Genomic DNA, 24,472 nt, shown 5'->3' with positions numbered 1-24,472 from the left:
CTTAGAGAAAGTTTACTTATGCTGAAACAGACACGAGGTAAATCTTAAAAGAAATGTGTTTAAAAATTAATACACATGCTAAAACTCACAAATTTGACCCATATTCTTTTTCCAAAAATAACTCATGTAAGGTCAGGTTACATTGATACACGAACGATAACAGAGCAAATATGATTATCTAAGTCTTATGACAGCTATTGTGCACCTATGTAAATAGAGCAACGCCTTAGGAAGATATGTCTTTAAATTTGTTCTTTCAAATTTATTTGGATTTCAGTTGCGTACTGATTAACACTGAGAAATCAATAGTTTAAATAGTTAGGTTATTTCGAGGTTGCTATGAACTAAAATGCCAGGTTTCTTGCATGTTGTCTTAGCACGCAGTTAATAATGGTTAACGTATATTTACAAAAGATTTTTAAAAATATGGCTATTTAATTTTCAAAGAAATTTAATAAAAATAAATACTAACTCGGGTGCAAAAATTAGACATATTCAAGTTTGAGAGATATGCAAAGATGAACAAATCTTTATACTTTTAAGATATTGAGCCCGTACTAACAATCGAGAGTTTGCGTAATCCCCTATGCTATTTCGGCATTTTTATTTTTTGGCGAATTTTACAGAAACTTATTTGCAGATGAAGCAACATTCACAATCGAAGTAATGCTGAAGAAGTAATGCGAATACATAATTCCACGGAAATTGCCGAGTGTCATTACGGATCCACTTCTTTAAACTGTGAGTGGATCAAGTTGAGAAAGGAAATTTAGAGGTTATGCATTTATAAGAGGTTATGCATTTATAAGAGGTGGTGCATTTATAAAGCGTCCCTTTGATATATTAAAAGGAACAAGAACATCCTGCAACTTTAACTTTAGAAAGGAAGTTTTACATATCCTTTTCACACTGTATCATTTTTTTCTTTTTTTTTTCTATTCCTTCTATTTTTTTTGTCTGTCTTTCTTTCTTTAACTAAGAATCGAGGTATTTTAGTTTTGATGATATTAAAAAAGAGAGCTAAAACGAACTCGAAGTACTGGTGAATACAAAAGGACTGCGAACTTTAACAATCTTTATAACGCGAAATCGGTCTATGAAATTGAACCAATTTACAGCATTCTTTGAAGACAGAGGAAAGTTCTGTTTAGTTACATACAAACGTTTCGTGATTTCAGTTTTGCCAGCATGAAATCAAATCTATCGGCTTGTATGAGCTATATTATCGCCCGTATAATGTCGAAATGCCGAACAAGAATACCTGATCACACGGAAATTACCGAGGATACGTATTCACACGGAAATTACCGAGAAAACATAATCGCCATTTCGGGTCTACTTACCATTCAGTTGAGTACATTAATTAACAGTAAACACCAAAATGTATCATCTAAACACGTTCTTCGTGTAAACAACAGATTAATGACAGTGCAGACATTCCATTCCCTATTATACTTTAGCGCTCTTACAGTTTCATATTATGCAAATATGCACACAAAAAAAAAAATTCCTGTTACAACGCGATTATACTTTTGAGCCGGCGAGTATCGACCATCCTGGCTATGATAACGTTATCTATTGAAATGACTTTAGAGCGGCCGTATTTTATGATATTTTATGACAACTGTCACATACCGTAATTCATATTTGCAATACAGATCAATCTTCACAATTAAAAAAAAAGATTTGACGTTTGACGTTTTTATAGGATGTTAAACTTTGGAATATAACTTTGTAGTTTTGATTGAAGCGCTATTGATAGAGTTTAGAATAACTCTCAGACTGATGGATAAAACAAATGAGTTTCGACGTATTGAAAATGGAATTACTCGAATGGCGGTATTGCTAATATTGGTATTGTTGCTTGGTGTAGTGGAAGGAAGAGACAATGGTGAGAAAAGTTGATATTTTTTAGGTTTGGCGACTATCCTTGGCAAAGTTTTGTATTCTTATTAACATGTTTTGAGTCTATAGTGAGCTTCAGTTACTACTTTCCGTTTTGGACAAACTATTTTAGATCTTTTAACATTTATATAAAAGTATAACTATCAAAATCGAAATACTTAAGTTTTTTTTATATTTATCACGTGTGCTGATAATTTCGAAAGGTTTGAGAAAATCCGTCTCTTGTACGGTCAAGATTTTGCAGTGAAAAAAGCGGACATTTTTCAGTAGAAGATGTCACCGTTAGACTCGTTCCTCCCAGTCAGTTATTTCAAAGACGTATAAAATACACAGAATCGCAACAGGAGATAATCTATCGTAGTCTCGTATCACCGCGTTAACCGGCGTTATCTTATTGAAACGCTTTGCTGACTTGGATCACCTGTGATCAAATCAACAGACGCTTATTAAAGTTATATAACACTGGAGATACGGCAAAAAAGAAAACAAAAACATTAACATTATAAACAAACGATCTGGTAGAAAGTTGTTCAAGACACAATTTTTTACCCTTCTGCTTTCAGTTTCATACACCGGTAAAATCCACGAGATGTTCCAACTTGCCGATCTATTCATTTTTATAGCTCTTTTATTATTTATAAAACTGATAATGCAGACAGTCTTTCAGAATGTTCAAGATATTTAGGAATGGTACTGTCTTTGTTAGTTTTGTAATGTTTCGTAATGTTTTGTAACTCACGCGATATTTTGTTTATATTATAGATAATAACATACAGCATATCAAAGAGGAAGTCATCCTTTTTCGACAATTTTTTACGGGAAGTTATCGAAATATAAATTGTTCGATTAACTAATTATCTAACTTTATCTAGATAACAACAGTTTATACGTGATATTGAAGTTGGAATGCAACCAACAAGTAAATAAGACACAAATTATGAATTAACGAAAATGAAAGGAAGGATATAATTATTTGAGCTTTACTACATACTTACGTTTTTTACTTAACAAAACCGCTAAAACATTATTAATAAAAAATATTGAATGTTAATCTTTTTTAAATGAGTTGAACCAAGAAAGGTAACAAAAAACGTTTTAGTGCAATTCATTGTGACGCCATAGGCATAAAGCAGCCCCTTAACGATATATTTGAAATAATTTTCCTTCCAAAACTTATGTTTATACATAATCAATTTTGTTAAATCTTACTTCCACAATTCATACGTTAAACGAAATGGTACTTTGGACGAACTTTTGTTTAATAATAAACTTTTGTTTATTTATGCTCTCGTTTATTCTTCTATTTTATGACGTTACCAAAACAGCTAAAGCTTAATAATCGAATCGCAGCCAAATCCACTTCCTTTGAAAATACCAATACTATGTCATATTTGAAAAAATTAGGTAACAGGTAAATCACCTTTGTAGGGAAGGTCAGTCCACATTTGAAACGATTTAATTCATTACACGTACGCGCAATGATTATTAGAACTAGTGGCATTAAGCTACTTCCTTTAAAATAATTTTGTTGATATTGATGTTTAAGGTCACATGAGCATTCGTAGCCTATGGTAAGATTTAATGATCGAGATGGATACCCATTTTCCGTCCATTCGTACGTTCAAAAGTGGTTTGTTTACACTTTGATTTTTAAAGTTAAAAATATGTATACTGTGATTGTAAAAAATAGGTTATACACAAGAAATTTAAAAAACATAAAGTTATGCATGCATGCATACAATTTGGAATATAACATGTATTATGTTAAATTCATATTTCCTTTTATGAACTTGCAGATAAGATTTATCTAAAGGATTTAACCTTTGAGACGAGGACATGAAATAATGCAACATTTCTGTTATCAATTAAATTTCTGCTCGTGACATTCATCTTGAATAACTTTAAGAACGCTTTACGCTCGAAATATGGTTACAGTTGTTCAAATTGTTTCAATATTTTTTTTTTAATTTAATAAGTTATATACAACTTATTCAAAAAATTTGAATTTCTCATAGTCCCCACATATATGATAATAGAAAGGAACAAGTAAAGTTGAAATTGGTAATTATCCAAATGGGCTTGCATATTATTAACTAATATGCTTTTTATTAAGTTTGTTAAATTGCTCATATTTATATATATTCGTATTAACCTTGGTATGTAAAGTGACACAAAGTTACTGTTTTTATTTTTGGAAAAGAGCATTTTGGACAAAATACCATTATCTTCATATCAGCCATTTCACCCTCGAGGATAACAATACATGTTTTTTTTTTGTTTTTTTTTGTTGCTTCTTTTTCAAAAAGGAATACATATGTTTTCAATGAGAGGTCAATGTTTGCATACATATGATTACTAATGGTATTTTCTATGTCCATTATCATAAATTACAATTAACGGACTTATATGAACATTAGTGTATGCTGCCCAATGAATAAAAATGTACAAAACAACTTTTCTCATTAAAATAGTGTATCATTTGAAGAATAAGAATAAATAATCATTTTCAACAAGATATTAGTCAAGTTTGTGTAACAGATGAAATACATTTTATTGAAGCCCGAGGATATTAGAATTTCATGTCATTTATTTCTATCTATCTATAGGTGTATTATGCCTTTATCAAGTAACATGAAATTAAAGCAAAAAAAATCCAAACTAGATAGAGTGAACCCTCACCTAGTGCTTTAGATTATAACGTATCATGCTGTAAGAAACCTATTTATTACGTCTTTTGCTATCTTCAACAAAACTATACGCTCTTGCAAAATATATGTCCAATAGGATGCTGCTCGGCGTAAACTCCAATCTAGTTATTTGAATTCTATAATACTTCAACTAAAATTACCTCCATTGTCATAGAGTGTTGAAAAACATCAATGAAATAATTGACTGAAGCAGTAAAGTGGAAAACCACATGTTGCCCAACACGACATCAACGAAACTGTTTTAGGCTCGGTTTGATTGAGCCTGTTCAAGAACATCAGTGCAAATGAAGCTACCGTCAACACTCTCTAGCCCCGGGTTAAGCAAAACTTAACCTTTAAACATGTTACAAGTACCAAAACAATTTAGACTGAAGGTTACAGAAATATCAAGTATGGACCATTTGAATAAAACACGTATGATTCTTAATTAGAAAGTCATTTTGGTTGCGTAATATTTTATCAAATGCAATGGAAACGGCTAAACAAAATGTCTTTTTCAAAGCAATGACAGTACAAAGCCAAACTTGAGACAAAATGGTTCACAGTAGGTTATAGATATCTGTATTTGAAATTCAAACCCTTTTCGTTGTTAACTGAGATATGACTATGCAAATGTAAACATGGAAATTACATTTTATTCATTACCAGATGCTGAAAGTCAGACTGCGTGCCGAAAGTTTACAGCTGATAAAGAAATTCAGAATCTCATAGCGTCTGGTCGAAGAGGAGCAGAGCCATGTCCTTGCATTGAACAGAAAATCATACTTGATAAAACGTTTGAGAAAACTGAAAATTGTTACAGACAGTGGTTCTTTCAGGAGGGCGCAAAACAAATGTGTTGCTACAGGTAACATAATTCACTTTATATATTTCATTATGACAACAACATACATTGTAATATAATAAACATAATAAACATAAGTTGTAAATTGTAAATTATTTTTTGACATATACATGCTTTTATATGTAAATGAATATACTTACGTTTTCTATCAGTTCATTCAGTCAAACAAGCTATCTTTATTATCTATATCCTAAATGGATGGAAAGAAACACGATGATTAGAGTTGAAACAAGAAGTGTCATTTTAATGTAACTGTTGTGGTTCCATCATAATTTCAAGACGAACAGTGAAACAATGTATGTTCATAAAGCAAGTGATAAAGTATTTGAAAATCTTGAGCGCCAGAGCCACAATGATCGCCCAAACACTAAGTATTCTTATAAAACAGAGAAGTTAAATGCCATCCCTGAGGAAATAATCATATCTTATGTCTCTATCAATTATAATGTTTTAAAAGTTGTATGTACAATAGAATGTGCATAACAGATGTACGGTTTTTATGCATTAAAAGTTTAGTATGAGCGTTACGATAATTACTATTGTTTTGAAAATACCTAAACAGTGGACAAGCTTTATAAAAAGAAACATCCTATCTTTCAAAACCGGAGCTTTACATCTACATAATTTTAAACCATCGTCATTCATCACTTAATCATCATTTGATGATCTCTTTGTTCGGACTCATTTATCATTCCTAATCATCAACAGCAACAACAACAACAACATCATCATCATCACAAAAATCATATTTATTCCATTCCTTTATAGTCATCATTACTCATCATCGCTATTTGTCATTTGTCATCGTCATTTCATCATCATCATCATCACCACCACCATTCATTCATTCATTTATCGATCGTTCATTCATGCATTGAACGTTCTACCATTGCCATTTATCATTTATACGGAAATTGAAATGTTCTGAAATATGTGAAATGTTAATATTGTTACTTAGTTACGGATGTGGAACTTCTTCATAAGAACCTGTTTGTTATATCCCTTCAAAAGAACAGGTATATTTAAATTCCTGCACATGTCTTAGATATTTAGAAACAAAAATCCTAAAGATCCTTTTAGAACAATGAATTCAATCAAGCAAAATAATAGCAGACTCGTTTTAATATGTACATGACCGGTTATGAAAGGTGCAACACCCCTCCACCCCTAACACCGGCGTAATTAGATTTCAGTCACACAGATAATGTATTGAATCAATGAGACTAGAAAGGGAAAAACTCCAAATACTTTTAAAGTTCGAACAAATAAATTTTGAACTGTTAGAAAATCAAGTCTCCTTTCCATTTTTAGTGAAAATGGTAACCTGATCACTGAAGGTTCATCTGCTGGATATCTTCTACTTGAGAGCAGGGAGGAAGTCATCGGAAGAGCTCATAAACACTGTTGTGGAAACGATTCAATTATCTATAAACATTCATGCCAATCATTCTATGAAATCAATTCACCAGACAATTGCAGTGCATATCATCCACCGTCAGCAGGTTAGAATTATAGATTTTTATCCTTTTCTTAAATACAAATAGAATGCGTTTAGCTTTAAGCAAGAATGAAATGCTTTTTAGTTAGTAAGTACTTCTTTTTTTCTAACGAGCCTCGCCATGAGAAAATCCAGCATAATGCATTTGCAACCAGCACCGATCCATACCATATCCGCGAAGTCTGGTCAGGATCCATGCAGTTCGCTAACAGTTTCTCTAATTGCAATAGGCGTTGAAAGCGAACAGCATGGATCCTGACAAGACTGCGCGGATGCGCGGGCTGGTCTGAATCCATGCTGGTCACAAACGCACTGCTAGTATGTTGGTTTTAGCATAGCGCGGTTCAAATGCTAATTAGTTAGCAAGTATTTCTCTATTTATAATAATATAAGAATGCCCGGTGTGAATTTAAAGTATAGTTAAAACTCGGTATCTGGAATTTTAAGGGAGTGTGCGTTTACTTCGGAATAACTGAATTCCGACTATAAATGACATTTCGTGCTCTTGTTTTCGGGACGGGACTTGAAAATGTCTTCGAACTAGCCGGAATTTTGAGATATTGAGTTCGAGATATTAAGTTTCGGGTGTACATTATTCTTTCAATTATTTCATTTGTCTTTCTGCAATATAGTCAGAGTGAAATATGGAAAAAGCGGACTTTTTCGCCATAGGGCACTCACGATGCTAAGCCAAATTCTTATTAGGGCGCTTTGGTAAAAATCTGGACGACTTCAGGCTCATACTAATACAAATATTGTTGTAATTCAATTGCATATTTATCATATTTATTGAAATATGTATAGTTTTAACAAATAACTTAATAAGTTTTAATCTCTATAATGACAGTTATAAACTTATAACGTAACTTTTGCAATATAGTTTGAACCCGAAGGGACGTATAATGTTATACCGTCGGTTATTTGAATTCTATAACACTTCAACTAGAATCACCTCCGTTGTCAGAGTGTTGAAAAACATCCCTGTCTGCTCTGTAACTCTTGAACCCCTTGACAGATTTCAAAGAATCTTGACACAAATGTTCAGCACATCGAGACGACGTTCAGACGATATGTTTTGGGTTTATCGCCGTTTTTCAACAGTATTTCAGTCATTTAACGGCGGCGAGTTAACATATCTAGTGTTCCTAGATTCTGTACTAGTACAAGCCTGTTCTCCGCAAGTAACTTTCAACCATGGATCAGAGTTGGAGGACTAATGATTTCAGACACAATGTCGTTTATCAAATAGTCATATAGTCAAGGAGAACATAAACCCCGCCCGCGGATCGAACTCACGACCCGTAGACCGACGCTCTACCTATTGAGCTAAGAGGGCGGGTTATTGGAGTAAATGATGAAATGAATTTGTACTAATTCAAATTAATATAAAACAGTGCTAAATTGTTATAGCAACTGAATCCATGGTGCACCAACTGTCTCCCATTAAATCATTTTCAGTTACATCTTCGGGTGATCCTAGGATTGAAACAATAGATGGAAATAACTACTATGATTTCAATGGTCATGGAGAATACGTATTTCTCACTGATAACACGTAAGTGATGCAATATGACGTCAACATACCATGTATATTTTGTATTTTATTCTCGTTTACTTTTGTATTATTATATGTAAAGAAATCTAAAGCACATGCACTATTCTAAGTTGGTGTTGAAGCGTGTAACTATGACAGTATTAACAAAAACAGCATATGCAGTGGAGTATTTATTATGAAATAGTTTTGTTTTGATATTTTATTGAGCCACACCTCAAATGTCACACTGATTATAGCTTATTAGCTGGTCATAGATATAAATAAACACGTGTTTTGCAGCAGAAATATTTCGCAATATCAATCCGCGAATGAACGAGAAAAGCAATTCTTATTACTTTTATATACTGATGCAAATGTGTCCTTGTAAACCAAATCGAAAGTATCGACGTTCATAAACGTTTTAATATATTGACAAAATGACGATACGCACCAGATATGAAGTCTAGACGTCAATATGGTAAAATTGTGGCATCGTAGGTCCTATTGTAATTACATGCAAATGGAAGGTAAGTTTGCTATAAGGCACCAATCTGTCTTTCATTTTGTTTTGCCATATATGAACCGTTTTTCTTCTTTTATGTTACTAACAAATTATTAGTTTTTGGTGAATATGTTTATTTTCAAAAGCAAAATTATAGTTGCCGAAAGGCGTTAGCAGATTTGAGGAAAGAATAAAAAGATTATTCAGACGTTATGTTATTATTTCAGTAATTTTGAGATACAAGCTAGGACGGGGTACGTCGTGAAAGGAAACAATGATTCAACGATGTTTACAGCTTTCGCGTTATCTGTAAGTCAGTCTTCTTGTTCACTGCTCTTCTTCAACACTTCTTGTTAAAACGAATTTTAAGACATTAAGATTTAACGTCAAACTCTCACAGACGCATTGAAGTGTTTCAACAAAAGAACAAAGGCAATTTATATATATATGGTGGAACAAGTGTATATTAACAATGATTCATAATAAAAAGTAAGACTCGTACAATTTCATAATAAGAGAAGTTATATCATACATGTTTATAGAATGTCCGTTATACCCCCTTCACATCTACGATTTTTCTTACGATTTGTGACGGATTGCACAAAATCGTAAAAGTTCACCGATTCCCCACATTTACGAGCTATTTAAAAGCTGTTTACGATCAAATTGCGATTTATTCCGAGCTATTACGATGCATTAACGACTAAAATTATCGATTTGTTCCGAGTAATTACGAATCAATACGATCGTTTTACGAGCTGTTTACGAGCTGTTGCGAGTGACTTACGGAATATCATGATTCACCAAAGGCTTTACGAGTACATTACGATTTGTTTACGAGTTGTTACGAGTAGTTGCGTGTTAGATACGAGTATTTACGAATATCATGTTTTTGCAATTTAAATTTGCACGAAGGCGAGCGTGCTCTCCTCTTCTTGTTGACTACCTTCTTTTTAGGTGGCACTGTTGCAGATATGATTGAGGTCTCACTGCTTTGACGTATTGACAGCAACTGAAAGAAACTGTTCGATTTGGCAGCTTTTATACCTCTCATAAATCGTAAAGCATACATACGTACTCGTAAAGTGCCCGTAACAAATCGTAAACCCCTCGTACCACATCGTGAAAGAAATCGTAAGAACTCGTAAACACATCGTATTTAATCGTAAAACAAAGTCTTTACGATACATTTACGAGCGGTTAACGTGTTGTTTACGATACTTACGACTTGTTACGAGCTCTTTACGAGCTCTTTACGAGCTCTTTACGAGCTATTCACCGATAATTCAAATCGCGGACGATCGTAAGAATTTTTTGACATGTCAAAAACATTACCTCAACGTTCACGATTGCTTGCGATCGTCTGCGAGTAGTGCCGAGCTATTTACGACTACCGACGAGCTATTTACGATTGCGTGCGACTGCCTACGAGTTGGCAAATCGCAAGGAATCGTAAGAAAAAGTCGTAGATGTGAAGAGGGTATTAGGATATAAAACAGTTAATTACACATATTTGCATAGTTTTGCATTTATGTCAGCCATGTATACTTAACACCGCCATGATCGTATTTAGGTAAAAAAAAAAAGAAATTTGGGTTTTCTATTGGGTAACTTGTAGCAAAACAGCATTGTCTTTTTTCCGTTATAAAATGTTACTTTACTCATTAATTGCAAACCAGCTTATCAAAATTCTTTGTATTAGGTTTCCTGCTGTACAAGCAAAAATTCTAATATATAAGACATAGAAAAGGGATAATTAGTATAATAAACATAAACAATATAAACCACACATTTTAATGTTTTAAACATTAAAAAGACCTGAAGCGACTGACAAACATCTAACTTTACTTCATGTTTATTTTCCATTGTTTTTTCTATGGTAAGAAATAGTAATTACCTAATGCTTCTTGATGAAGGTCAAGTGCCACTTGGTCACTGCTAGTTAAATGATTTGGCTTGGATTAACACATGTATGTTTATGTTGTAATGTTTACTTTGTAATATCTTAATACTTAAATGATATACTTCACATTCTCACTTTTGATTTCTTTCCTTGTCCTTTAAGATCAGAGAGTTCATTATAATAATAAGAATAATAATAACTTTATTTTCTGAAGGTGACATACTAAGTGTACAAATACAGATATTTTACAACTTATTTCCAGTATGGCCTTCAACTGATATACATTCACACATACACACAATCATACAGTCAATTTATAATTTAACATTTATACAAAAATACACATATCAGAATTACTTAAATTTTCTCGACAAACACCTCTCAAATTAAAGAAGTCTTAAATAAACGTAATGTAACAATAACTATGTTTTAAAAGAACTACCATGCGTCACAAAGATTATACATGACAATTAAGATACATACAAAAAAGAAAATCTGTCCCATAAGACAATAAATAGTTCCAGATTTGAATAATAAGATAGTATGAATATTATTAGTATTGGAACCGAATACAGTAACATCAATTCAACAAAATTCTTGTAATTACAAGTAATTAATTGCTAAAAACTATTGTAACAAGAGAAAATTCTTTAAATTGTGCTTGAAAGTAGTTATATTATTATTATGAAGTTTAATGTAAGAAGGAAGTGAATTCCATATGTGTGCAGCTTTGTAGCTAAATGTTTGTTTCAGGTAGTTCGTTTTAGGTTTAACAATAGAAAGATCCATGTTTTCGATTGAGCGCAGACTGTAATGATCATTGTGAACAAAATGTAGTAAATCTGAAATGTATATAGGACAATTTCCTCTTTTACTTTTGTACACTAATAATGAAATATGGTATTTGCACTTGTTCTCAAAAGATAGAAGTTTTGAATTTCTTAATACTTCATCAAAGTTGCTAACAAAATTGATAGAATTCGCTTAAGCCAGTGCGCGAAGTATGTTTTACTTTACATGACCTCCCATGAAAAGACTCAGTCTAACCGAATCTGCTTTTTTTTATTTGACTATTTTCAGTCTGTGCTTCGAAACGATCTTATTGTAGACTTCATTATCTATCACAATAGCAATCTTTAAGTGTCTCTCCGTACTTGGAATCAGTGTTTTTTATGTTTTCTGATTCTTTGAGATTATTATTTGCAAATGGCTAAATAAAATTAAAGATCAACTTACCAAAACCCTTTAAACTCTAAGGTAAAAGAGTGCGAAAAGATCTGGTATTACTTTTGAAAAGCAACGTTATTGTTATTATGTCAAGACATTAAAAGCAAAGTTAACAAATTGAAGGTAAAATAAGAATATTGCAATGTCACTAATTGATTGGACGTGAAATGGGGAAATTGTGTAAATATTTGAAGGAAATACAGTAAAATGAAATAAAAAAGAAAAATCAGAATTAAAACAAAAAGACGTAAAATATCATAACATTAACAAGGTTACTAAATACGATTTTGAAACTAACAACTGTCAAAAATGGACAAGTACTAACGAAAGATACTTTTAAAAAATGTAGATAATTTTATATGTCTTTTATGGAACTATTAAAGTCTGAAAATGCTTGCGCAAGACTAATAAACAACATAGTATTTTGCAATAACATCGTTGGTGGTAATTGCAGGATTTTAATACAGAAATGAGTAAATATGGAAATGAATGTCAAATTAATATGTACTTTCATTTTAATGAATACGAAATTGAGTGTGATAGAATACTGAGTTGTTGCAAAACAATCCTGACAAATCAATAGACCCATAAATAACCTATATAACATCTACGATTATCGCCCATACTTATTTGAATAACGGAATATGATCTAATGCTGTGATACCCCAGACATATCATTTATTCTGCCTTTTAAGCACGTATACTTGACAGGTATAGAAATCAATTTTTATTTTTCAAATTAAAATGATTATTTTACAAGTAAAGAGAAACAACCGCCTGAAAGAAACAGACCGTCTTAAATTTGAAAACAAAAACAAAAACATTACAAGAACATAAGCGCATAAATGCTTAATTATTTTTAAACATGAACACTTTAATCCATAGATAAGAAATAGTTTAATACCCTTTAAAGGTTGTCTTGATTTCTCAACAGATTTTTACTCTGGAGTTTGATATACAGCTGATTCCGTTTAGTAAACCAGATACTCCTTGACTTCGGGGACTTTTCTAGATTTCTTTGCAAGGTTATTGCACGCAGAATGGTAACAGTAGAAATAGAATTACATCCATCATTGTATAATTGTCTTACACTGTAAGTGTTCATGATAAGATGATTATTAGTGTTTAGTAATGTTAAATGCTGAACCTCATTTTCAACAGGATAAACAAAATGGCGAACAGATAGAACTACACTATGATAGAGGTGTAAATGATATACGCTTCTACCGAGACGGCACATATAATGCAATTTGTAACGCATCATCTCCAAAAGGAAACGGGGGACTATATCCCTGTGAAATGCCTACACAATATAGCTGTCAAGTTCTAGCTGGTGGTGGACAAATTATTGTCTATAAATGTGGTTTTGGCGACTATGCAAAACAGGTGAGTAAATGATGAAGTAAAGCATTTTTGGACGAACGTAATGAGCGCAAATGTTATTGCAAGAAAAAACATATGACCAAAATAATTTTCTTTGGATTTGATTTTACTTAATCGTAATCTGTATTTACAAGTTAAGTGTGTGCGTCACAGTAAGAAGTTATTTTACGGCCTGAGAGGTGATTTTGTTTGCTTTTGATTCAGCGCCGTTTTTCAACAGCATTCACATTAGTATAAGCTGAACTAAATGCAATAGATAACATCAAAAATGTTCTATGTGGAACAATATACTCAAAATAATATTTATTAAATATGCATTTTCCCGATGTAAAATTCTGATCCATGAAAGAAATTCTTTCTTTCCTCGAGTTTTTAAACATTTTGCTTATAAAATGTAATTGTTTAATTAGCTAGCTTATAACAATCACTCGGCCAATATATCAAAACAGAAATGTTGAAACTTGCTACGATCCAAAACTGCAGAAACTTATTTGCGATATAAAAATATTCTGTGAATTTTAAAAGATCATATTACTGTCATAAGGGTTTTACAGCCATGTGAACAGCATTGCCTTTTTGAAAAAAAATCATGGCGGAAATGTTGATCGAAGAGTAGTTGCAAGTTTCAAAGCAGTTAAAACCCTATCATTGAGTAAATGACTTGTATAGATTAGGGGTAAAATAGGCTGCATCGTCTTATTAGGATAGGTTACATAACATTTTCTTTAAATTTCAAATTTGAATTATCTATAGATTGCAATTAGGACTTATCATTCTGTTTCATGATTTCAGATAGTTTTCGGAACTGATAATTTTATGAGTATACAGATTACCCATTCTCGAAAAAACGTCAGTAGAGAAAACTTAACTGGACTTGCAGGACACCAAGAAGACGGTTTCTACATAATGCGAAATAAGTCACGAGTAGCTGTAAATGCATCTGCCTCTAAGCGGTTTGATTTTGCAGAATCTTGTAAGTTTTTGTGTACTTGTACGAGACCTGTTCTTTTTGAAACTACTTTACCGGTTGAGTTCTTTCAATGTAAATCATTTTGATTTATCAAAAGAACTTCTCACCCTTAATATAAATACGCTGATTTAGAAGCACGTTCTTTATTAAGTCATACGAAACAATATGTCTTGTTAATCTGTTTGAATTTGAGGTCACAAAATAAAATTATTTCGATGGTTAAGCTATGTATGTACTACAATTTATTCATAATTTGACAAACTTTATAAGAAAACTTCGAATCTGTTTAATTTTTCATCTGTTTATCAAATCTTTCCAAAACACCGACGTTGACAGAATATATGTTAAAATGGCTTATTTGTCAATTTGTAAGATATTAGTGGCATCATTTAGTTTGAGGACATGTGTTATTTTAGAAACAGTCCATGCGGGATATATTGATTCACGCGATAGATAAAAAACGTCCCCACTTAACAAATCATATTGTTCCTCAAATTGGTTGCATAACAGCTGTACGATTTATGTGGTTTCAGGGTCTCTACGAAACGAGTCAGAAAGTCTGTTCTATTATAATGACACCGGCGGAAATTTCATATTTTATAACAAACACCATACTCGTCCGAAATTCCTTGAAGATTTTGTGGGAAATCTAACAGCACTGTTCGGGAACTTTACAGACGAAAATATCACACTTTTCAACAATACATGCAGGAATTACTGGAACAATGATCCTAACGAGCAGTGTTTGCTCACTATAGCAAGGACAGGGGATTATAGTCTTGGAGAAGCAGTAATGGTAGAGGTAAATGCAACACGTCGCAAGTGGGAGATAATGAGTACGCATTTTAAACAAAATTTTCTTCATATATGACAAGCTAATCGATATTATAATAAGTTCTGTTCTTTGTCTCACATATGAGTATAAATAAATATCAAACGTAACAGTCTAAGATAAATTCAGATATGATTCAGCTTAGTCTGAATGTAAACTTTTAAACGCTAATGATTTTATTAACTGCTTTAGAGAATTATGGATTTGAAACCACAATTTGCGATATAAAAACTAGTTCAGACAACTATTAAATTGGATATATGATACAATTTTTAAGTCATTATTTATCTAACGTCCTTTATACAGCTTTATTTTGAATGATTTATTACAACGTTTATAAAAGAGGACTGTACTGTGATTATCTTTGAAACAGTTGCAAAATACATATATCAAATATAATATGTATATGTACATTATTCCTTTTCAGACAACATTCCTCCAAAATTTAAAAGTGGCGAAGTCAAAGGCATAACAATAATACATGATCAAATATGGGAATTCAATTTCACAGAACATGTTAAAGTAGGAACACAGAATGATCTAAATTACACAGTCCATACAGAAATTCCGAAGGAGGAATATAATCTCAGTAAGATAATTGTTACACGGACCGTTGTATAACCAACCTGTTATAAAAATGAGGCTTCAGTCATTATTGCTGCAGCTTCTTTTAAGTAAAGTATACTAAATTTCATATTCCATATGGACTCAGTAAGTGATACACGCAAGTCATTTAAAGGTCCACATGAGAATTAAAATTAAACACAAGTGAGAAGAAATAATATGTTACTTATCATTACTTACAAACGATGGAGCGAAAAGTAATACGTTTATATTGTTTGTTTTGTTTGATGTTTTATTTGTGTGTGTGTGTGTGCGTGTGTATGTGTGTGTGTGTGTGCGTGTTTTCTTTGCTTAATGACATCATATTTAAAAAATTCACAAGCAATTCTTTACTTTTTGTCTGATCATGGTAACGAAAGTGCAGAGTTATCCATATTTCTCCGTACGTAATAATGGTAAAATAATGCAATGTCGGTGTGTGCCTCGCAAATCGTTGTATCTTAAAACAAAAACATTAGAAATAGCAAATGATATACGACTTACAAAATGTGCAAAAGAAAAATACCTTCGATTACACCTTAGTATTACTTCTTATAAAATGCTTAAAGATTTTCGCACTAAACCTTTCTCGACCAGCTATACATGTCTCACTGCCTCATTTTCACTGTTGTATCAACATAATACCTCTGTATTATAATAAAATTGTGCCAAGTAAATGGAATAAAAAGAGAGTCTAGGTTAGCGAATACACACCGGTGTTCTAAACTAATTCTGCACCACAATTGTAAATCGCGAAAAACTAAAGACTTTGATTGTTGAAATTATAATCTTTCATTTTAATCAAAACAAAACTCATTCCGATACAGTTTAAACAAGTTAGATACTTATACAGATACATATGTTAAAATATGTCTGTCTCAACTCATTCAGATCAACTTCAGAACCCTTACAGATAAAGTCGCATAATCGTTTTAATGGGAATCAGTACATATCACATTAAAAAAGTTACGTAGAGTTATAAAAAATATTCGTCTAATAATGAACACTATGGAACATACACACATTTTCAAACACTGAGTCTTTGAGTCAATAGCCAAAGTAGGATGTAGAAATAGCATTGACATTCATTAAAAAAGCTGAACGTTACGAAGTATTAATAGTAAGATATTTTTCAACCATATTTAACACTAGTCCAGATTTGTTTAATTTTTCAGCGTCAGATGGTACGTTTACGTGGCTTGTAGGCACAGGTTTAAGAGAAAAGGAAGCAAGTATTACCTTTATAGCAAAGGACAGATTGAATGGCACTGCAAGTAAACGTATCATGATTACTTATTGTGGCTGTGAAACTGCTGATGAATGTGATTTCAACGTGACCCAAGAAGCAAATACAAATAGTTCAGGTACATTAGCATTATTGATACAATTCGCTTAAAATCATAATGCTGAGCAAAATACATATAGGGAATAATTCTGTGAAAATTGACCCGGCCGTACGAGGACTTAAGCCCGCATATAACTATTTGACTTTGGTCAAGACCAAGGTATTTCTATAAGACCATACATTCGTCAACAAAAGTACAAATCAGTTTGAATTACATTGTATTTACGATTGTCGTACAAGAACTCAGTTTGGGTAAATTTAAGAGCGTTTCGTTTAACTGGTTTAAAGACTTGTTGCGACTTGAGATGATCTATATTCTAATGAGTAAAAAAAGATATCATTTACAGTAGAAGGAACAAGATTATTTTAACTCTACATATATCAGGAAAAGTAGTCAGTCTTATTTTACGAAACCCAATAAGCTAGTGGTATTTACAAACGTTTGTGAATCTTTAACAATTTTATGAGTGACTATTTCATATTAGGATGATTAAATTATGCTCAGGTTTTGCTAGATGAAACTTCAGTCGTATACAAACTATTTTCGAAAAGGTCATATTACTATGGTCATTGATAAAAAGTATGATAAGGTTATTATAACTGTACTTTGATTTTCTATGTTGTTTTTCTTTGTTATATAAACCCTATCCTAATTGGTGACCATACCAACATACATATTAGTTACACTAGAGATAAACTTTAGTATTCGCAGATTTCTACAAACATACATTTTGCCCAAGACTTCATACCTCTAGTTTCCTTTATATAGGTTGTAGCGTAACTGTGATTAAGGAACGTAGCATTCCCTTTGTATAAGTATTCACCCTTGTTCTACTTTCCCCTTCAACGTTCTCCCTTACCCTCCCCCCCCCCACCACAATTTTAATCCTTACAACTTCTTACCCCCACACATCCTATATTTGGCATACATTTCTATGTACTTGTTAGATTTTTGAAGCAATCTGTCTGTGATATTTTCCATTACAGCTTCTTTTTGTTATGGGTCTACTTTGCAAATGCATAGCTCCGAGGCTGTATTTTGGTGCTCTGTGCTTCCGATAAATCTTCCCTTACCTATTATCTTTCATACACTAGAACAGTTCATCCTGTTGCCCTCTCCATTTGACTTGGCAAGGAAAATATGAACCGGGCTTCTTAAATTATTATATTTTTCTGATTTAAACAACATCGTATTTTAGTCATGAAGATACTTTAACCTTTAAACTTTATGAACTTCGCCTACGGCATACACCAAATCCCTGTAAATAACATTTTTTAGAAGAGCACAGTCGGGGTGAATAAATACAGAAGTGTAGTAGGGTTCATGTTAGACAAATATTTCCTGTCGTACAAACAACATTTTCAAAAGAGTTAACTGTGAGACCATTGTTGTAGAAGTGGTGTATGAAAAATGTTCTAGACATTTTTTGATTTGAAATCTTTTAATCAATAAAAAAAATCCATTATGCATCAAACGTAGACATGTCATAGAGGATCATCGAAAACGTTATGACGAACGAAACCTATTAATATGAATACTGTTTTGCTAATGTAATGCCAGTTTCAGTTGAAGTATGCAAAACACCATAAGCGTGATAAAAGACATTTGTAAAGAGTTACGGCATTTTCAGTTATATATCAAAAAGTTTTTTTGTTTCTTGATGCTTTTAGGGGTTTTGTCGTGCAAGCAAATTGCCCTTAATGTAATAGAAGATCCAATCCAACGTCTAAATGCTAAAAATAAGCCGTTTTAGCTGTATATGTGCAATGTAAACACATCCAAAACTGTGAACATGATTAAGTAGGTAGGAAGGAAATAGGTAGGAAGATTTAGGCCGTTTAGTCAGGCAATATTGGATTTCTTTTTCGCGGTCGTTTATTCGTCAAACATTGTTATAAATCGTACGACGTAAAGTTTCGCATGATTAGCTAGTGTTTATAAATAGAATCTATAGAGAAAGATAAAAAGAACATCTTTTAATCCAAGAAAAAGTATATTTTATTTATATGAATGACTGAGTAGAGAAAGGGAAGGGAATATTTGGGGAAGTGGGAAAACAAGACTGAAACCAAAGGTTGAATATTCAAAAGCGAAAACCACGCTTCAAAACCGCATCCAAAGCTGATTACATAGCAAGCGACGTCAGTATGTACATTGACAAGGTCAGCCACATTCTCTTTCCAAAACAAACCTATGTATACAAGCACACGCGTGCGCTTACATAAAGCAAAACAAACAGAAAAGTAGGACAAACAAAAAAAAAACTAAGTGGGGTATCGTTCAGGGACGACGGGTGCCAGAAACAGCGATTGGAAGCTTTAGGCATTATAAAATTCGTGCATAATTTCATTCATTGTAATAAAGAAAGGGAGGGTTGTGAAAGTCAAGGGTGACTGTGGACTCGGAAATTCGATATGGTAGATAATACCATCACATTCAATGCACTATACATTGTATGAAGTACGAAACGGACAAAAAGAAAGTTGAAAATAAGGACACCGCCTTGGGACGATTAAAATCTTATTTAAGGGAAACTTGGAGATCATAGCCATTATGAATATGCCAACTTTACCCTATTTTCGCCCTTGCTTCGTGGCAAAAATGAACACCGATATTATTACTTATTAAATTACATCTCTTCGTTTGATAAAAAAAAAAAAAAACAAAAAAAAACAATGTCCTCAGAAACATTTGTTGCTGAAGGTCAAACATAAACTATTGAATTTGAAGTTGAAAGTGATTTTACCGGAATTATAATGTTTTATGGTATTTCATTTGTAACAAGTCACAAATTAATGATGTAGTGCTTTGTACTTAACTTAATCTGATCTTGATTTATCAAATGTTCTATATTAATAAAATCCCGACAGTGAACAGTATCCAATCCTCCAAAAATATCTGGCCTCATTTTATACAGAGCACCCCTCTTTTACACAAGATTTCCGTTTTTACATAAAATGTCGACCTGTAACACAGGGAAAAGTAGCATCAACCCGGTAAAAATTATAAGTAAAAGTAAATGATCATCTTTACATAGTCTTGATTATCAGTAGACAATAAATTTTTATAATGCAAATGAAATTTAATATCTAACTTTTGCTAAGAAGCCAATATATGCTGCTTTTATACAATTTCAGTCGGTTTTACCAGGGCAAACTGCAATTGTCCTGAATATTATACTGGTGATTTCTGTGAGAAATGGAACGATCCCTGCGCAAATATAAGTTGTTTTGACCAGAGCACATGTAATGGAAATATTTCAAAACAAGAAGTCGGTGATTCCTGGCCATGTGCTAAATGCAACGCAGGAACAAAAAGCATGGGATTTATCGGTGGAAAACAAACGTGTTCAGGTAATTGTTTTGTGTTTAAGATGCAAATATTTGATCGGAGTACATATTGTTCAATAGTTGAAATGAGTAGGCATCTTTACAAATTTTGAATTCCATGTTTTAAAAAAGGTTATTTTTTCATCAGAAAAAAACAAACAAAAAACATTAGCTTGTGACCTATATATAACTTGGTCCTAATGAGATATTTATTTACTAGTATTTTACTTTTTGAATTGAGTGAATGTGATTTCGAATTTGTCTGTATTTTCAAGATGTGAATGAATGCTTGCTCGATTCCGATGGATGTCAACATCACTGTAATAACACAGATGGTTCTTACTTTTGTGAATGTAATTCTGGATACGAGTTGGAGAGTGATGGACATAGCTGTAAAGGTAATTATTTTAATATAGATTCTAAAATACTTTTTATGAGATGAAATAGTGTATGATGAAACATCACATTCGTTAGAAATCGTTAAATAAAATTTCACTATGAATTTGGAACAGATTCTTAAATATCAGCCATTCAATTTTTTTTATTCCATTTAAATGCATAATATAAACTAAAAATGATTTTTTCATGTAAAATAAACATATTTCAGTCGCGAACACAGTATCTTACATTTCCTTCGTCGCAACCTCAATCGTCAAAACGATTGTGTCATGTATTCATTCCTTGGAATACATAATATATACAGCAGTAGAAGTAATTGTTGTGGCCAAGATGTTAAGGTCGCTGATTTCAATCACTTACATCTTACTGGCCTAGGTACGTACCTCACTCGGGCGCTGTATTCGTCAAGACAGGAAGCCATCCAGCTGGCTTACAGAAGGTCGTTTGGTTTTCATGTGCCCGTTCGTAAAACTATGCACAATGTGGAACCTGGAGTCTTTCTCCACAACACAATCAAAGAAAGATAGTAACCATATGACCTGTAATTGAATCAGTGCGGCGTTTGTCCCAACTAAAACGTAACAAAAGATGGAATTGTATGATCAAATAAATAGCATTTTTATCAAAGAATCTAAAACTCATTCACAATTGTTTGGACATTTTTAAAGCAGAAAATGAATTTGTCTTAAAAATAAGCCTAATATGCATTGTAATTTAAACATGTTATCATATTTATGATGTGCATGTGACTTTCATTAATAAAAAATTAAAAGTACGTATTGCGCGGTATGACAGTATATTTTGCAAATTTGTTTTTTACATATGTCAAGATTTTCACTGAGTCTCGTATATCCAGGTACAGACGTGTATGTGTCTGTGATTATATTACGTCAGTTCCGTTAAATAGCTGCTATACAGAGAACTACGTAAGTTGTATATGTGTTATGCATTTCTCGGCAATTGTTACACAAAAGGACTACTTGCGAGAGCATAGACGCGACGTCATAAGTTTGAGCTAAGTCATTTTCTGTTAAAGAAGTTTCACTACCGCTATTTATGATAACTTTATATATATTATATAATATATCTTCTGAAACTAGAAATCAAGCTCTATTCATTTTCTAGCTTTTAGTTTAATCTAAATAAGCTACTAGAGATTTTTATGGGCCTAAAAGACGGAATTCCGCTGTAGATTAATAACGAGAAATTTTATGCATCTACAATAAAACAGACAGATGAAAAACCAAAACACGTCTGACTCTCATGAAATTTCCACGAAATTTCCTGCTGTAATCTACTGGCGTCATACACGTAAAACAAAAAAAAAAACGAAAGCAGAAACGTGTCAGATACATTTAAAAGGTTCAGACATGGATGTGTAGAGATTCAGTAGAAATAGGACTTGCGGATTAAGAAAAGTTTATAATTCTTACTTAACTCGTTTTTTTAACAAAATATCTATAATATTTCACACAGAAAATACTATTTTTTATACTTATTCGGAATATTTATATATCTGACATTTTATTTCAATGTCAAAAATGTACATATAAATTTTTCATGTCTAGTACAAATGTCCCACGCTACTTGTAAAGAGTATAACAGAAACAAACTTAAAGTTCCAACTTGATTTCATTTACACGTGACAAAGTTGCGTAGTTTTTTAAACAGAAATAAAATTACTATTTTTTCCCCAGCTATTCAAAGCTGTATGTTTTAAAACAATCAGACATTGTATCACAAAGTTATTACATTTTTTCCGTGTTCAATTAAAATGTCCCATAGCGTACGTTTGTTTACGCTGACGTTACGATAATTTCTTTATAGGCGCTGCTGACACACCGATTCTTTTATTTTGCGAAAGGACAGAATTTTGTCAAAAACCCATTACTTTAATAAGAAATTACATGAATACAACTTATAAAACATATTCCCGATACATGTTAACGAATATATTAAGTTCATGTACTGCCAGAATTCCAAGAAGACCGGATCCTACGTGTTAAAATATGACGGAACAGACGCTTGGGGGCGCTAGCTGGAAGTTTAGAACAAATGATATCAAGGGCAAATACTATGAGAAGTCTTCAGCACTACTGCTAAAATACAAATTAATCAAAGAATAGTTTGCGCCCGTACCTTCGTGGTCCGTAGTCTGTATAACTGAAACTCCCTCAACAACGCACGTATTGTTAAATATTTCCGAAGATGACCATCATAAAATTTTGAAAATACTTGAGATACTTGAATAGTAAAGATATGTTCAGAATTATAATATTCCTGTCATTTGATCTACAAAAGTACTGTACATACATGTATAAGTTGTTTTAAAAAATAATTGTACTCGTTGACATATATCTAGTAGACGCACCTTGACCCCGATGGTTGACCTTTGTATTATAATACATAATGAAGCACATCCTATTATTGAAAAGGAGTGTACGTAAAACACGAGCTGCATGAGAAAGTGGAACTATAAATTTGTGTACTTATAAATTAATGTATTGGAAAGTTTTAACTGATCAAATGTAAGTATACTTACTTTGATAGAGCACTGTATACAAACTAATTCCATATATACATGATTACGCTAATCACCCTTAATTTCTACAATGAGATAATCGATATGAATAATCAGCTAAAGGTCAACCATCGCGGTCAAGTTGCGACTACTGTACATGATGTACACTATGATACTTAAGAACAATTTATAACTTGTCGGAATTTATAATTTTATAAGTCTGAAATATTTTAGTGTAAAAATATGAAATATTAGAAATGAAATAAGAAAGATTTACGCTTTCTTGTCGTTTAAATAAAACATTTATGGAAAACAGAAAAATAGGAACGTAATATGATTTTTAGAAAAAGTAAACACTCAAGTCATTTCGAAGCGTCAAATGTAAGAAAACGGCGTTTTCTGGCTACGCTTTTAGCTCCAACTTATGACGTCATGTCATAGTAGTTAGGAAAAGGGGCGCCATATATTCTGGAAAAACACACTCCGAATGTAATGGTGGAGCTACACAACTGTTATAAAACTTTTTAGATGGCAACCATGGTGGATTAAAAAGAAAGCGCCAAAGTAGTTCTTATTATCTGATTTTCCAATATATTTCCAGACATAGATGAATGCACTAGACACACACATTTCTGTAGCAAGAATGAGCTTTGCGTAAATACTAAGGGTAACGCCACTTGTCAATGTGCGCCTGGATACAACAGAAAGATGAAAAATGATTCTTGTACGAAAGTAGGTAATGGAATTGTTTTCACTTGCTGCAGGTGATATCGTTGATATAATGGACTGAAAGCGGTCAATATGATAGGTAAAAGTAACATATAAAAATGAAGTCCGTTGAATACTCAGTGTCTGGTCCGTACTGCCTCGGTAGCTTAATAGTTGAGCGCATGACGGGTTCGATGCCTGGTCATCGTCATGCCAAGGACGTGAAAATGGTAGTAGTGGCTTCCTTGCTTGGCGCTCAG

At 32.5% G+C, this 24,472-nt stretch overlaps 1 protein-coding gene across 1 annotated transcript in view; it reads left to right on the top strand.

Moving 5' to 3' along the window:
* Nucleotides 1-796: 796 nt before the first annotated feature.
* Nucleotides 797-24,472, top strand: part of LOC123542568 (fibrillin-1-like) — a gene marked incomplete at its 3' end in the record, with an annotated part of 60,858 nt that continues 37,182 nt past the window's right edge. Inside the window, exons 1-13 of the mRNA XM_053533075.1 lie at nucleotides 797-1,891; nucleotides 5,262-5,460; nucleotides 6,769-6,959; nucleotides 8,414-8,510; nucleotides 9,219-9,300; nucleotides 13,283-13,507; nucleotides 14,297-14,477; nucleotides 15,008-15,310; nucleotides 15,734-15,895; nucleotides 17,085-17,273; nucleotides 20,393-20,608; nucleotides 20,860-20,982; nucleotides 24,106-24,240. Of these exons, the coding sequence (XP_053389050.1) occupies nucleotides 1,786-1,891; nucleotides 5,262-5,460; nucleotides 6,769-6,959; nucleotides 8,414-8,510; nucleotides 9,219-9,300; nucleotides 13,283-13,507; nucleotides 14,297-14,477; nucleotides 15,008-15,310; nucleotides 15,734-15,895; nucleotides 17,085-17,273; nucleotides 20,393-20,608; nucleotides 20,860-20,982; nucleotides 24,106-24,240 (2,209 nt within the window). The remainder of the gene's footprint in view (nucleotides 1,892-5,261; nucleotides 5,461-6,768; nucleotides 6,960-8,413; nucleotides 8,511-9,218; nucleotides 9,301-13,282; nucleotides 13,508-14,296; nucleotides 14,478-15,007; nucleotides 15,311-15,733; nucleotides 15,896-17,084; nucleotides 17,274-20,392; nucleotides 20,609-20,859; nucleotides 20,983-24,105; nucleotides 24,241-24,472) is intronic.

This window comes from Mercenaria mercenaria, unplaced genomic scaffold (assembly GCF_021730395.1).
Source record: "Mercenaria mercenaria strain notata unplaced genomic scaffold, MADL_Memer_1 contig_2010, whole genome shotgun sequence".
Lineage (NCBI taxonomy): Eukaryota > Metazoa > Mollusca > Bivalvia > Venerida > Veneridae > Mercenaria > Mercenaria mercenaria.
The sequence above is the reverse complement of the archived record's forward strand: the minus strand, read 5'-3'. Positions and strand labels throughout refer to the sequence as shown.